The sequence below is a fragment of the Schistocerca serialis genome, chromosome 2, assembly GCF_023864345.2.
Source record: "Schistocerca serialis cubense isolate TAMUIC-IGC-003099 chromosome 2, iqSchSeri2.2, whole genome shotgun sequence".
Taxonomy (NCBI): Eukaryota; Metazoa; Arthropoda; class Insecta; order Orthoptera; family Acrididae; genus Schistocerca; species Schistocerca serialis.
Genome location: NC_064639.1, coordinates 920,006,618 through 920,023,147, shown reverse-complemented (window position 1 = coordinate 920,023,147; position 16,530 = coordinate 920,006,618). Strand labels below are relative to the sequence as shown.

At 39.2% G+C, this 16,530-nt stretch overlaps 1 protein-coding gene across 4 annotated transcripts in view; it reads left to right on the top strand.

Moving 5' to 3' along the window:
* Positions 1-16,530, top strand: part of LOC126458286 (cryptochrome-1) — a 109,159-nt gene that overhangs the window by 79,995 nt on the left and 12,634 nt on the right. For all 4 annotated transcript variants that reach the window (XM_050095225.1, XM_050095226.1, XM_050095222.1 and 1 more), the window contains 3 exons: positions 799-1,063; positions 1,854-2,101; positions 6,490-6,646. In XM_050095225.1, the coding sequence (XP_049951182.1) occupies positions 799-1,063; positions 1,854-2,101; positions 6,490-6,646 (670 nt within the window). The remainder of the gene's footprint in view (positions 1-798; positions 1,064-1,853; positions 2,102-6,489; positions 6,647-16,530) is intronic.

Below are 16,530 nucleotides of genomic sequence, written 5' to 3'. Positions count from 1 at the left end.
AAAGGAAGGATTTCTCCAGACAGCCCATAAATGCATTGCCATTGGAAGGTGTCATATGAGTATCCATGGTAGTACAACAAATTTGTTTATATACCTTATTATCCTTCCTGCAGACAGTGGTCTCCCCCCTTTTTACCTCCCATCTCCCATACTCTACCCTCCCTCTCCACCACCACCTCCCCCCCCCCCCCCCACCAAAAAAAAATCCCTTATACACTCTGCCCTCTGACCACCTTTTGTCTTGCTGTGCGGCTGCTGAGTTATCTGGCAAAAGACCTACCTCACGCTACTCAGCTTCCCCCTCCTTGCCTTGTGCATCCTTCCCTATCCCCTCCCCACCTCCATCTACTCAGCAACTACTTCTAACAATTGATATTCAGTAACCAGTCTCACTGCTACTGTGAGTGTGTATGTTTGAGTGTCTGTTTAGTTGTGTGTGTGTGTGTGTGTGTGTGTGTGTGTGTGTGTGTGTGTGTGTGTGTTTGTGTACTTCTCGTAGTCTTCGAAAAATAGCAGGAGCTCGAATCTGGTGTTCACTGTTACTGTTAGACGTTTCTGTGTGCCACGCACCAATCATCTATAGGTAAGTGGTTGTTTTTCTCCTATTTTACATATTTTTGCATCCACAAATTTCCATTATTGTTATGAGTTGGTAGTAGTATTGCCCACGAAAGTCAAGGTTCCGAGATAGAGTCCCAACCTAGCACACAGTTTTAATCTGTCAGGAAGTTTCAAAACAGTGCTCACACTATTTTTAGAGTTAAAAATTCATTCTAGTCTCATATATTGTTTTCCCAGGTTTTATTGGAGCATTCATGACTTGTTCCACTCTGTTTACAATGGCAATCTTCCTTTGAACCAAAAGATCACTGGCCAGTTAATATGGAGAGAGTATTTTTACACAATGTCAGTCAATAATGAGTTTTATGGTGAAATGGCAAACAATCCAATATGCCTGAACATTCCATGGAAAGATGGATCTGAGAAGGGACATCTAGAGAGATGGCAAGAAGGGGAAACTGGATATCCTTTCATTGATGCTGCTATGCGACAGCTAAAGCTGGTAATATCTTCTACATATCTTACAACTTTTTTATCAGTTCGATGAGTCTGAATGGGATCTTACCCATTTTTAAAATCTAAACTGCTTTTAAGCTGACCTCATCATGTCTGCTTGTGTCACAGCAGCATATAAAGTCAGACAAGGAGCTACTTTCCGAATGAAACACCAGATGTATTTTATATATCTATCTTTTTCTTTTTTTATATCATCTCCTTCTACCCTTTGATGAAACAACAAGAAAAGTAATATGAAGTGTGATTAGATTGCTAGTGAGTCTCATTATGAATGCTATGTTGGCACGATTAGTTTAGTGAATACTGTTGTGCTTAGCACATAACTGATTCATGTAACTTGCAGCTTAAAAATATATTTTGTTGCATTAAAACTAAATATATTTTGATTGCATATTACCTATTGAAATAATTGAATAATAAAAATTTAGGATGTACTTGGGTCATGTCCATAGCGTATATAAAGTGTTCTTAATTCAGCTGTTTGATGATGTAACTGTTATTTTTGTGGTTTCAAATTTTGATGCCTCTTATTCATTTAAAATCTGACAATTAGAGCTAAGTTGTTAATGAAAAATAAATCTATGCAAATTTACTAACAACCATCAGAGAATATCTCAGTGATGTCTATGACGATATCGCAGCATGGGGAAAGATCAAATGTGTGTGTGTGTGTGTGTGTGTGTGTGTGTGTGTGTGTGTGTGTGTGTGTGTGAGAGAGAGAGAGAGAGAGAGAGAGAGGAAATTAGCAGCTAAAATATGTCCCTCTGTTCTCACAGGAAGGTTGGATTCACCATGTGGCTCGTAATGCTGTGGCCTGTTTTCTTACACGTGGAGATCTGTGGATCAGTTGGGAGGCAGGCTTGCAACACTTTTTGAAGTACTTGTTGGATGCTGACTGGTCAGTGTGTGCAGGCAACTGGATGTGGGTGTCCAGTTCTGCTTTTGAACAACTTCTTGATTGTTCACATTGTGTTTGCCCAGTTAACTATGGCAGGCGGCTCGATCCTTGGGGGGAGTATATAAAGTGAGTTAACATGATGTCTCATATTTTACTGTTTCGTTTGTTTTCATACTGATGTCACTGCTAAAGCTGTTGTACTTACAGCCAAAAATTGAAATAACCTTCACAGAGTCAGTGTGGAATGTGATACAGTGACAATTCTACCTTTAAGTACTGCAAGGAAAAGGTGACTCTTTTGTTCCTAATAACACTTTATCTGCAGTCCTCTACTATCTGAGTTCATGTTGATATTTTTATGGTTCTGTACCTCAGTTGGTGTAACGGAACCCTTATAGGATCATTCTGTTGCCTGCCTGTGTCTGTCTGTCTGCCTGACTTAAGACTCCTTTTTCTCAGGAAAGGGTAGAGGTATCACCTTGACATTTATGTCACATAGTACTGTCTACAGTCCCTTGATGGTGTGAAAAATGTAAGCTTCTAAGTTAATGAAATCAAAAGATACGGCCACATATGTCACATATTTTGATACAAACTCAATAAAATCTATACATGAACTATCTATATGTTAGCTTGGTAGTCTAGTACTAAAGACATGCATGCAACTTGAGAAGTTGTGGGATTGAATCTCTGACCTTCACACCTCAACGATGGAGGAGTCACACGAAACATGTGATTTGGATTACATGTTAAACTTTGGGTGCTTTTTTCCTGGATGGGTAATTGGGCTAGTCATCGAAATGATGACCAAAAGAAAGACTTGTACCAGGCAACTGAGCCACACAAAATTATTTTATCTATACACGTAATTAAGTTTGTATGGAAGCCTCAGAACATGAGTGCAACTTTTTTGTTGTGGTGATCTTTGATGTCATTCAGTGTACTGAACGTTTGTGTGGGTTCATGTGCCCATACTGATATATTGTCCATGGTGCACGTAATCATCCCTTTATTACAAACTTTTTATTGCATATTTGTGTAACTGTAGCACTTAACAGATCTGACGTATCATAGTTTTCCTGGACCTTTCTAGTTCTATGTGTGTGAAGCTATTAAGCGAAATCTGCTATGCAGACTCCATTAAACTTGCTGTTAAATACAAATTATAAAACATATAAAAACTACAAGTGGTAGAGAACTTCAAGTACCTGGGAAGCATGATTGAAAGTAAGGGGGGAAACGCAATGGAAATAAATGAAAGGTGCAGAAAAGCAGGGCAGTTCTTCAAATGCATTAGGGGGCTTATTTGGAGCAAGGAGGTGCCACAGAAATCCAAGGGAATTATATACCGAACCTACTTTGTCCCCATATTGGCATACGGAAGTGAGACATAGGTAATGCACAAAAGCGACAAAAGTAGAATACAAGCTAGTGAAATGAAGTTCCAGAGGAGCAGGTTGAGTGTAACAAGACGAGACAGATTGCGAAATGTGTATGTGAGGGAAAGACTAAAGGAGGAACCAGTACAGGACGGGATAGAAAAATCAAGACTGCAGTGGTATGGACACATGAAGAGAATGGATGAGGGAAGAATTCCAAAGAGGATGTTTGATCTGCAACTGGAGGGGAAGAGGCCCAGGGGAAGACCAAGAGATAGATGGGTGAAGGGAGTGAAGGAATGTGTGACGAGAAGAGGAGAGAACTGGACGAAGGTGGAAGAGGGGGAATGGTGGAAAGACAGAACACGATGGAGAGGCTTGTGTTCCCGACAGACCCAGCCAGTGGCTGGAAACTGTCCAAGATGATGATGATGATAAAAACTTAATTATTATGTATTTTTTAATTTTAAGTGAATAACTCCCTCTGCAGTAGTAAGTGAAGTACCAAAAAAAAAAAAAAAAAAAAAGCACATGCTGTCAGACACCTAAAAATGAGATTAACAGAAAGTGCAAAGCTGAAATGGCTAGTGGAAAAATACAAAGCTATAGAAGCATGCATGACTGTGGGAAAGATAGGTGACATGCACAGACAAATTAAAGAAACTGTTGGAGAAACAGAGAGGTAGATGAGATGAGTGATAATGCAACAAAATTTTGACAGAGGACTGAAGGACCATAATTCAAAACAGGGCACCTTTAGTAGACATCAGCCCTATGGAATTGGAAGAACCAACCATTATACGATAAAACCCTTACACCTGGCATGCAAGATGTATGAGACAGGCAAAATACCTTCATATAATAATAATAAAAGTTTTAATCCCGATTCTAAAGAATGAAGGGCTGACTGGTGTGAATATTACCAAACATCAGTTTGATAAGTCATAGAAGCAAAGTATTGACACAAATTATTTGCAGAATAATGAAAAAACTGATAGAAGCTGACTTCAGGAATTCTCAGTTGGGCTTCCAGAGAAATTTAGGAACACATGTGGCAATACCATTCTTCCATTATAATACAGTTCTGTTCTATCCATGGCTTCTGTTGTTTTACCTGTATCTCCTTTTGTTACCTTCCTTCCAGACAGTCTGGGTTTCACACTGAATGACTTGAAGAATATTTTGAAGTGTGTTTTACTTGCCACAGCAATTTGTTTAATGTATATACTGTTTACAATGCAACAGTTTCTACATTGTTGTGGAAGGGCTATGGCAAAATGAAATGTAGTCCACTGGGATATATGTAAGTAAATGCAACTATTTCACCTTAAATCTAAATAAATGCAGCCATATTATCATGTTTTGCCATTGACACTACTTAAGTCACAGTAAATATTCAAATATTATTGTGCAGTTCTGGAGCTGATGTCATGCGGCTGTTGAAAGCATTTATGTAACGTTACCCGTCTGAAGATGGGTATGAATACCAAAAACCGCTTACGGTTCTAAAATAAAAGCATTTTAAAAGGTTTGTAGCTGATTGCATTATTCACCAACAGCCATTAACAGGCATGGAGTTCACAGGATCCATTATGGATAAAATATCATTGATCATTAAGGTGTTTTAAAGCAGTAGCATCCTGAGCAGTAGCAATTGTCCGGATAAAATGAGTGCCAGTTTCATCGTTCAGCTGTTTTATAGTGCTTACAATTTCATCACTGATGCTGGTGACCTCTTTTTTATTGTTTATTGGGAGTACATCTGCATTTGATATAGTGATACTGGAGGTATCACACTTCCAATCCACAATAAAATTATATGTACATCACTGTGGTTAGCAGGAGTATAGATGTAGATATAGATCTACGTGCACTCATAGAAAGTCAAATTTTGTTTAACCAATTGAAGCTCCAGGTAGGAATATCAACAATGTAGGAAAAGATAGGTTGATATTTACCCTAAAGATAACATACTAAGTTCCAGAGAGGTACAATTAAAAGGCACTTACACATCAGCTTTCAGCCATAGCCTTCATCAGACAAATAGAAACACACTCCATTCGTATAATGAAACCCACCATTCATTCAGTGAGACCCATTATTTCAGTGAACTGTGTGTGTTTCTCTTTTCTGACGCAGGCTGTGGTTGAAAGCTTAAGTGTGTCATTTAATTTTGCTTATCTGGAACTTAACATTTTATCTTTATGCTAAGTAGTAATCTATCTTTTCCTACATTGTTGTAAATTTTGTTTTATATTCTAAGCACATATCTCCGCTGCTCACTGTTTTCACACATTTTCCACATAAGTTTCCATTGTAAATTACAATATTTCTAACCCAAGTATTTGGCGACAGCACACTATAAGGCTTGTCTCCATCTTCTCTGTTTCACAGTTTTGATTTACGTAGATCTTGGGATGTGTATCTCATCCTAAATCAAGCCAGTAATGTTATCTTTATTGTCTTTGTGTTGAGTAAGAGTGCTAAATCATCTTTGATACCTTCATCATGTGCAAAACCATGTTTTTTATTTTGAACTCATATTAACAGATATCTTCAGTTAACTTACATAATGCCTTTAATAGCATGCTTCTTGCAATGCCCCAAATCTGAGGGTGATGTTTGTGGTAGATTGTCGTAATATGATGAACTCTCTGCACACGTAATGTCTTTGTCACAGTTTTTAGTTACCACTGTTTCTTTCAGTTATTTTTAATGTAACACGCTAAACATAATGGTTTCATTATGAGCGGAAAGTGTTACACGTTGAGCAGTTTTCTTAAGTCTTCTTGTATTTTAACACACTTGCAAACTACTTGTGGTGCCATTAAGATAATTGCCATATGCTATATAGTCACTAGGCAACTATGATCGTAACTACCAGTTAGTAAATACTCATGGAACACATTCAGTATGTCTTAATTTGATGTTGTAGTACATAGAATCTCATGCTGATTTTGTGATTTATAATTTATTTTTATTGTTGTTAATTGTATGTAGCACAAACATAATTTTTCTCCAATGAATTATATAAAATGGTGCACATTTTCTACTTCATCGCTGCTAGCTACTCTGTATTAATATATTCTGTTAGTAAGCATTGATACTTTAGAACATTTATATTTTTCCTGATAGGCGTTACGTACCTGAACTACAAAACTATCCGGTAGAATATTTATATGAGCCGTGGAAAGCACCACTTGAGGTGCAAGAACGAGCTGGCTGTGTTATTGGAAAGCACTACCCAGAGAGGATTGTGGATCATCAAGATGTTTCCAGAAGGAATAAACAAGTTAGTACCATGCATGATTGTTGCTATATCCCACAATTTCTTGCTTTTGAGGTACTGAATGTGTAGTACTGTTATAATTTCAAATTGTAAGTTATCTGCAAGAAAGTAATTTTTTCCCGTGTGTGACAGTCTAGGTGAATGCATTGGTCCTCTTCTGAACAAAATGTACAAAATTTACACTTTCCCATTCCTATTACAGTGGTCCTGAGTCTGTAGACTTATCACCTATTCTTTTAGTTTCAGGCAGATACTAATTCTCTGCTTGGTTAATAATATAACCAAGTTATATCCACTGTTTAGCATTCATTTCTTTTTTGTGTCATGTATGGAGTACGTCCATGCTGCAGAAGTTTCTTTCTATCATCACTTCAAGGAAAACAGCAGCCAGCCACTTTTTGTGCAGCTTTATTTTTGCCAATACATGTTTCAAACAGAAATAAAGCTATGCAAAATGTCTCTTGTTGTTGTATTTCTACAAGTAATTCAATCCACAGCCACAGATCTCACTCACTGTTAACGTGTATAAATTATTCTTTCTCTCTTTTGCTTATTTTCCCATGTAGTCATTGAAAAGTGAAAACAATTGACTTCTGGTCAGTTTTGGTATCAACAGGATAAAACTTCAGACATTGATAACATATCACTGTATTAATATGCAAACATATTAAAACAAAGAATATTTTCTTGGATTTGGCTTGAAGAAACTATTATGTCACTGCCTTTCTTTTCATTTCTCCTTATTTAGGAATGAAAAGCGTGAAAAGGCAAAGATTCATCCACGTTATCTAAGTTTTGTCTGTCACTGTCCAGCATCATCAGTGACCCACATTTAGGTGTGTTGTAAATAAAAAGTACTTCTTGCTTGAGTAGTGTTACTGGCATACGTACTCCTATTAGAGTGTAATGCAGTAGTTATGTTGCACTAAACTGTGTCAGTCCTGTCATCTTGTAGAATCGGGTGTACTCCTGGTGTTCCGTATCTTCTCAACACTATATTTTGATGTCGCCTATCATCATCCTCATAAGGTGTTTCCTGAGACTGGTTAATAAGCTGACCGGGTCCCATGTTTATGCCTGGACAGTGTCAGGGGTTCACTGTGCCCTTCTGCTCACACACTATGGCCGTTTCTGGTGGTGGTATCCATCCCAAGTTTCCTTCTTACATTCGGGTGCATTGCAGCTGTTTGTCTTAGTGGCGGCTGTCCCAAGGCATTCGACATTAGGTCCACACCTGCCACACTCGTTACTATCGCTATTGTAATGCTGTAGAGGTTTCTTATGCTGTTCACGACTGCTGCGGCTATCTCTCATGGTTGAGTCATTCTCCTGCACTACTGAGTTCGATGGGCGCCTGCAAGGTGCACTGCTGCTGTACGAGCTGCATGTTATGTCTGTGCATGATGCAGCAATCTCTCATGGCGATGGTGATTCTCTGGAGTTGTGTCCTGTGTCTGCTCACAGTTTGTGTGGTGCCTGTGGTTTCAGGGGGTTGATGTTGTTTCCTGTCTTGTCTGTGACAGCTGTGGCTGTCTCTTGAGGAGGTTGTTGCTGCCTACAAGTGAAGGGAACTTTCCTCCATTGTTTCTGTAGTAGTTCAAAAGCCGGATTCCACAACATACTGAGCTGGTATCTTGCTTTCCTGTTGATCAGGTTCTCTGCTATCTTGATTTCAATAGATTCATAAATGACACTATCAGGTCATTCCATGTCAGTTCAACCAGGGACTCCAGCTCATAGTCTCAGATTTGACTGAAATTCAGTACACTAATTCTACCATGTGTGGAACACTCGTGTACCAAGTATTAGTTTCCCCTGCCAATTAGTTCCAGAATTATGACTTGTGAAAGAAGGCGGCGTGACCCAGAAATTGCAACCCGCATCTGGCAATCTACCTTCAGACCCAACTTCAGGTCTTAATAACTTTGGAACTATTCCACACAATCCAGTGAAATTTTTACAACCCATTAACATCCATTTAGAGAACACACTCCATGAATCAAAACACCAACAACATATTTCTGAGGGAAAATAAAAAATTCCAAAATGTGATTTAAAAAATGTAATACATTAAAAGGTACATATTGTAGGCACCCTCTGTGCCAAATATAATTCACTTAGAAAGGGTATAATTTTTTTGTGGTAAGCTTAATGTGGCCTAAACATACACAGAACTCATCATACTCATATCAGTCACAAAAACTGAGTTACATGCACATGAAAATACAAAAATTTGAAAATTACCTGAAAAACATGGATTTTCGAAATGTGGTAGCACAAAAGGGACAAGTGATATCCAAGCCAAATTGCACACACTGCATAAGTAGACCTTAATGATAATATCTCAAAATTTCAGCATGTTATTGCAAGACATTTGTGTGCAACGGAAGTTGACAGATGTATTTGGTGATGTGGCCATTGTTTCACAACACAATTTTGCAAAAACTTATCATAAACTGTTCTGCCTCTTCTTATCCTCTCCCACAACTGTTTGATTACTAAGCAACAACATATAGACAGATTAACAGAGCCTATCATTAATGTTTACTGCACCTTAATTGCTAAAAACCAGTCGATTGTGCTTCAAACAGAAGTTCTCCCACACTTTAGCTGCTGTACTCTGTACGTTGAGTGGCAAATTGTACTGTCTTCCTGACACTGTGGTAGGAGCTGGAACTGTCATAAGAATATGTTCAACAGGAATCACAACCCCTGTCTGCCAAATGTGGCCAATGAAATGATCTTGCTGGTCCTGCTGGTGCCATGAAGTTCACAAATACATCACCTTCTGCTTCACAGCACTCTGCAACACATCCTAAGTACCATTTGTCATCATAAACAGCAGTAATATATTAACCTGGTTGTATGTTGCTGCTTTTGCTTCTGAATCCTGAGTCTGACACACTGGGAAGACATATGTTGGGCATGAACCTATAGTTATAACCGGACAGTCTGCTCATCTGCACATTGTCAGAGTCCGTTGGAGAGAAGTGATGGTGGCTCCTTGTGCCTGCAACAGTTTTAACATGTTCTAGTCTGCTTTTCAGCAACTCTTCGAGTGATTTCACCTCATCTTTCAAACATAGAATGATTGTATGCCAGAGATATTTTTCTGTACCCAGGTAAATAATTGAAGAGGTGTTAGAATGTGACCTTCTGTAGGGTGCTGCAGACTAGCTCGTGATGACATGTGCTTAATGGTAGCACCAATACCATGACATACATTTTTACCATGACTTATGAAAAAAATTCATTCTGCGTGAATCTGAAAATCATGGTAATGCATGCATAAATTTTTGAGATTTTTACAGTTTTTGTACTGACTAGCTGCCCCATCACTGAAGTATTTCGCAAAATGTATGTGAGGCAGCTTGTTTTTCACATATGCCATGACAGTGCGAATGTGGACATGAACTGCAATGACATTGTGAATTAAACAGTCACTAAAAATTCACAGGTTCATGACAGACACATCACCTGATTCACCTCTATAGTAAATCGCAAATGGCTGGAGAGTTGCTTGACTGTTGGCCCAATGATATCCTTGGATGGCATCTTGAACTATAAATGCATAATTTTCAGAAAAGTCTAGTATTACTATAATTTCATCTTGTTTCAAATTTTCCTTACAATACTGGAGATAAGCCGATTGTGCTGTTGCTGTGAAGCTGTGTGTCGTCAGTTTGTCCGTTTTTTGACAACACATTTCAACAAAATCTTCCACTTTACTTTGCTTTGTTTCAAGACTTGTGCGATCCAGGTGTGTCTATTGTTTATTAGAAACAAGTTCATCATCATCCATAATGAGTTCACCATACAGTTTTTTATTCATGTGTTCTGCAAGATTTGCCTTACCAGGAGACTTTTCACACCTGTGTATCATGCACTGGTAGGAACTTATGTCACACACTAGCAACTTCATTGCACCTTTGTAATCCAGTTCAGAATCCTTTATAGCAACAAACATCAGCTTAGCATTTTGATGGGTCTCACATACACAAACATTGTGTGTGCCCCTTGCACTTACAGGCACAACCCATTTTGGCCGAAGACTGAAAAAAGATCAGAAACCTACTTTGGTATTGGGATACTTTTCCTTGAATTCTACATATAGTTCTGATATGTTGCATAGCAAGAGTCTTTTTTGCATCTGGACACGTACATTTCCCATTTTCACCATTACATAGTCTTTTTTCCAGGCATTATTTGGCTGTAGTCATTATTTTCATAAAACTCCGACACTAGCACCTTTATTTCTGAACTCAGTTGCTTACCCTAGCCTGGTGAAGTTGTGGAAGCACTCCTTGGGTTGCTTTTATTTTCCTAGCTTGCTTTACCATGTATGTAGAAACATTGAATTCCTTTGCAGTGTAGTCAATAGACCAGCTGGAAGGTGCAAGGATAAGAATAGCTACTTTTTTCTGGCGTGTGGATATGGCACATTTTTCTCTCAAATCATGCACAATTTTGTCCAAATCAGAGCATTTCTGGCATAATTTCTGTTCCTTTGGGGCAGATAGTTCTTCCTCTTCCACCATTAGTTTGTCAGCAACTTTGTGTTTTAATTCCATTTGAGCTCCTTGTAGTTTTCTTCTACCATAGCTGGGCCTGTCTCTTTTCCCAACTTTGTGTGTCTTCATGGGAGGCAAACCAAGAGCAGTCACTGAAGTATTTAATTGCTCATCGACTGTGGTTGTAGGTGGCTGACACTCTTCGTCACTGTCATGTAAATTATCAGAATATTCTTCATTTTTTAGCAGTGTAACACACCTGGAACATAACTTTTGTCCTGGTTTCATGTTAAGTCCCATGCACTGATTCACTTTCAATATTGTTTTTATAGCAAATTCTCAGAAGCTACACTTCACTGTCTTCTTATGAATCCGAAACGGATCAAAACAACTTCTTTGTAGGAAAGAATACTTATCCAGAAACACTTTCATATGATAATAACAAACACCAAAGTTTCCTGGAACTGTACTTCTTGTGCCCACAGGGTGTATCCCAGATCTCCATAGCAACAAATCTTGGTCTGATTCATCCAGATCATACAGTGCAAAGGGAATGCCACATTTTGTTCCATATGTCGTTTTATGACATTCAGATGCTTGTGCTATACCAATACTGCAACTTGTTTGAACAAAAGCACCACTAGTACACTCTTCTGCCTCCATACTGACTTTCCACAACAGTACTGACCAGGAACTAGAACCTTAAAAACATGAGTAACCTGTAATTGTTGCTTGTTTCCTTTGTTTTTTCCTGCCTAACAATGATTCATTCTGTCCCTGAAAACTATCATTGTTTAACTTTCTGTTGCCTGATGGTTCCCAACAATTGCTGCAGCTTTATCTGAAATAAGCTGTCTACATCATCACTATTACTTACTAAATCGTGTTAAAAGAAACATAACCAAATACATCTCTGTCAACTTTTATTGTACACAAATGCCTTGCAATAACAAATTGAAATTTTGCCACATATTATATTATGGTCTACTTATGCAGTATTTGAAATTTGGCTTGGATATCACTTGTCCATTTTGTGCTACCACACTTCGAAAATCCATGTTTTTCAGGTAATTTTTCAAATTTTTGTATTTTCGTGTGCATGTAACTCAGTTTGTGTGACAGATATGGCAAGATGAGTTCTGTGTATGTTTAGGCCACATTAAGCTTACCACAAAAAAATTAATACCCTTTTTGAGTGAATTATATTTCGCATAGAGGGCACCTACAATATGTACCTTTTAACATATTACATTTTTTAAATCACATTTTGGAATTTTTTATTTTCCCTCAGAAATATGTTGTTGGTGTTTTGATTCATGGAGTGTGTTCTCTAAATGGATGTTACTGGGTTGTAAGAATTTCACTGGATTGTGTGGAATAGTTCCAAAGTTATTAAGACCTGAAGTTGGGTCTCAAGATAGATTGCCAGATGCGGGTTGCAATTTCTGGGTCACTCCACCTTCTTTTACAAGCCATAATTCTGGAACTAATTGGCAGGGGAACTTAAAATTTTGTACATGAGTGTTCCACACTTGGTAGCATTGGTGTGCTAAATTTCAGCCAAATTTGAGACTATCGGCTGGAACATTTTCTCAAATTGGTTGAATTGACATGGAATGACCCTATCCCTAAATCTGAGAGTTTGAGCCAGGATCCTGGTTTTCTCATAATTCATGGTGGATTCAAATTTCAGGCAATGTTCTTCTATTGCTGATTTAGTGGCCTATCATAGCCTGGTATGTCTTTCATGTTTCTTAGATCTTATGTCAACTGTTCTTGTGGTTTGACCGATGGAAGACATACCCCATTCAGATGGTATATGATAGATACAAGTTTTCTAATCCCACATCACTCTTGACCAATCAGAGGATCACCCTGATCTTGTTTGGCAGACAGAACACACTTTTATGTAATGTTTCTTCAGGATTTTGCTGATCTTAGCCGATATAGGCCCTGCTTACAGCAAAAAAGCTACCTTCCTAGTCCCTTCGTCTTATTCCTTTCCAGTTGTATCAGGTCATCTGATGAGATACAGCACTTGTTGGACCTCCCTGATTAACCATTGTCTGTGAACTCTGCTGTGATGTTCTAACTCTGCTGTCAAGCTGTCTAGGTTGGACAGTGTTTTGGCTTGGTGTACAAATGTTTCAGCTCCCTATTTTTCTGTGCTGGTAATGACAGCTGTTGGCCTCTAGATATAAGTCGGTATGTGTCGGTTTCCTATACATACTGTAGCCTAACGTGCTGTCTGCCTACCACTTCACCGGACATCCAGGAGCAGGAGTTGACCATCATTTGCTAGTACCATGGTGAACTTAAAGTTGGGATGTCTTGAGTTCATATGGTCCAGGAACTCGTCCATACTTTTCCAGCCATGTGGCCAGATGATGAACGTATGATCAACCTATCTGAAGAAACACGTCAGCTAGTAGGGAGGAGTAGTAAGTGCCTCAAAGGGGCTATCCATTGACACTCCTCCAGTTTGCTCAAGAATTGGCCTCCACGTTGGAAGTAGTTGATGTTGAAATATGCTTGAAAAGATCTAGCAGATCTCCGTCAAACCTCTCACTGATTAAATCGAGTGTGTCCTGAACTGATACCCTGGTGGAAAGAGACACAGCATCATAGCTGACTATGATGTCTGTGTTCGAGATGTGTATATTTGTGAGATGTTCCACAAAGTCCGAGGAGTTGCAGGTGTAATGGATGCACTTTCACTCATATAGTGCTAACATCATCTGAAGATGGGTGGCTGTAGGGTATGTGGCTGCATTGATATTGCTTATAATCAGACAAAGCCATAAACCATCTTTGTGGACCTTGGGTAATCCTTATAGTGTGGGTGCCATATAGTCTGGGTGGTACTGGTGACTTAGCTTTCAGGTGCTTGACGATTTTCTCAGACAGTCTTGTTTCTTTAAGCAGAGCCTGGGTTTTCCTGTTCATTCTGTTCATGGGGTCATTTTCTAATGGACTGTATGCAGGTCCCTGCAAAAGTTAACACATCTAGTCAAGATCTGTCTTCAGCAGTATGACAGAGTTCCCCTTGTCCAAGGGTAAAACCACTGAGCTTTCATCTTCTTGCAACTCTTGAGGACCATCCTCTCACCACTAGAGATGTTCGTTTTGGGCATCCTGTCTCTGGTTAGTGCCCTGCATGTCTCTGTCCGAATATATTTTGTTACAATTAATGTTAGTGTGCTAAACACTTGATCCACAGAGCTGTTGAATCTGGAAACTGATAGGTCTCTAGGAGGGTCTGCAAAGTTGAGACTCTTTCCAAGTACTTTCAAGGTGACATTTTGTACTATGCGACCACTTAGATTTGCCACCTTGCAGGTATTGTATTTGTTACACTTATTTATGCATTCGAATTTCGCCAATTGTCAATCTGTAGTGTTGTATTTGATGCATGCTGCCAGTGACTGTGACATACAGTCCATCCTGCCCAAGTGGTAAGTTGTTTTCCAAGTCCAGATGTAGAAGTAGTAGCTCCCTGGAGGTGACATAGACTCTATGCCGCATATCATGGATCCATTCCCTTGCCAGAACCATACTGGCACAATACTTAATCCTATTAGCCACCTTAGATGTGATATGATGTTTAATTTTGGCAATACGAGCCTGATGTGTCTTTCTCTGCATCTTAATAGAAAGTGGAGTGAGCTCATCATCCTCTTTGCACTGTTGTAGCGTACCCTGTAGCTTCATCTTGATGCACATTTCCTCCCCATAGGGTCTTGAGTTATATTTTCCTAGACTTTCCTGGCAATTCTTTGTCATCTTGTAGAATCAGGTGTACTGCCAGTGCTCAGAGTCATTCCAACATGATAGTCAGACGTTATAACTCAGTGCATTCATCAGGTGTCCTGAGACTAGTTCACACACTGACCGGGTCCTATATCTACGCAAGGACTGTGTCTGGTGCTCACTGTGCCTTCTGTGCCCGCTATGGCCATTTGTGGCAGTGATATCCATTTCAAGGCATTCTGTCTTATGTCCATGCCTGTTGTGGCTGTTTTCCCCTGTGGCAGCCATCCAGTTGTGTTCCATATTAGGTCCACGCTCACCAGGCGCATTCCTAGCACGATCATAATGCAGTAGACATTTATTATGCTGTTTGTGACCATTGCGGCTTTCTCGCTTGACTGCGTCATTCTCCTGCCCTGTGCCTGTGAGGTGCATTTTCTGCAGCATTGGGCTGCTGTAGGAGCTGCATATTATGTCCATGCATGCTGCAGCAACTTCTCAAGGTGGTGGCAACTGTGTCGATTTATCCTATGTCTGCTCGCAGGTTGTGTGGTGCCTGAGGTGTCACGTGGTTGATGTTGTTCCCAAACTTGTCTGTGACCTCTGTGGCTGTCTCCTGATGAGGTAGTCACTGCCTGGTGCTTCCTAAGAGGTTTGATCTCATTAATTATGCCCCTGGTCATCTGAGATCCATTACCGGTGAAGGGAACTTTCTTCCGTTGTTTTTATAGTAGTACCAAAGCTGGATTCCACACTGTACTGAGATGGTATGCTTCCCAGTTGTTCAGGTTCTCTGCCATCTTGATTTAAATAGATTTATTAATCTGGGGGTTTGAGCCAGGATCCTGATTTTTTCATAATTCATGGTGTGTTCAAGTTCCAGACAATGTTTTGCTATTGCTGATTTAGTGGTCTATCGTAGCTTGGTATGGCTTTGGTGTTCCTTAGATCTTCTGTCAACTGTTCTTATGGAACCTAGTCACCTTGCCAACCAGTCTCATGAAACGCCTGGTGAAGACACTGAGTTACGACATCGAAATATGTTGAAAATATATGGAATGCTGGCTGATAACAGTGAATCACTTGGAAGGTCTAAGAAATATGTGTCTCAATCATACTTCCTTTTTGAGAAAATTACTGATGGCTCTTCACTTGTGCATATTCTTGATGCAGGTAGTAGTTTTGCACATCTTAAACTCAGCTGTAGCTAACATGGCATCATGTTTTTATTGTTTTTATTCTCAGGCACTGAACAGTTGTGAAACAGCACTTTCTTTTAATTGTTACAAGTTGTCTGAAAGTAGTATTTCCATGATATACACATTGATTCTGATATATGCATTTTCCTGTCATCGCATATACTATATATTTTTCTTTGTTTTGTGCATACATATAACTATGATGTCATAAAATAAGCTGCTTTTGGATAGTAGCATTTTTATCAGTCTTTCTCTCTGAAATACAGTGGACAGTTAACTCGTGTGCAGTGTTTCATCTATTATTCTGCCAGTGTGAAGTTGGATCCCTACTAGACTTAGGTTTTCCATTTTTCCTGTGTTGTTCCAGGAACAGACTACAAGTTCCTTGTGCAGAGCTGTAAATGATTCCCAATCGTTTCATAAGTAT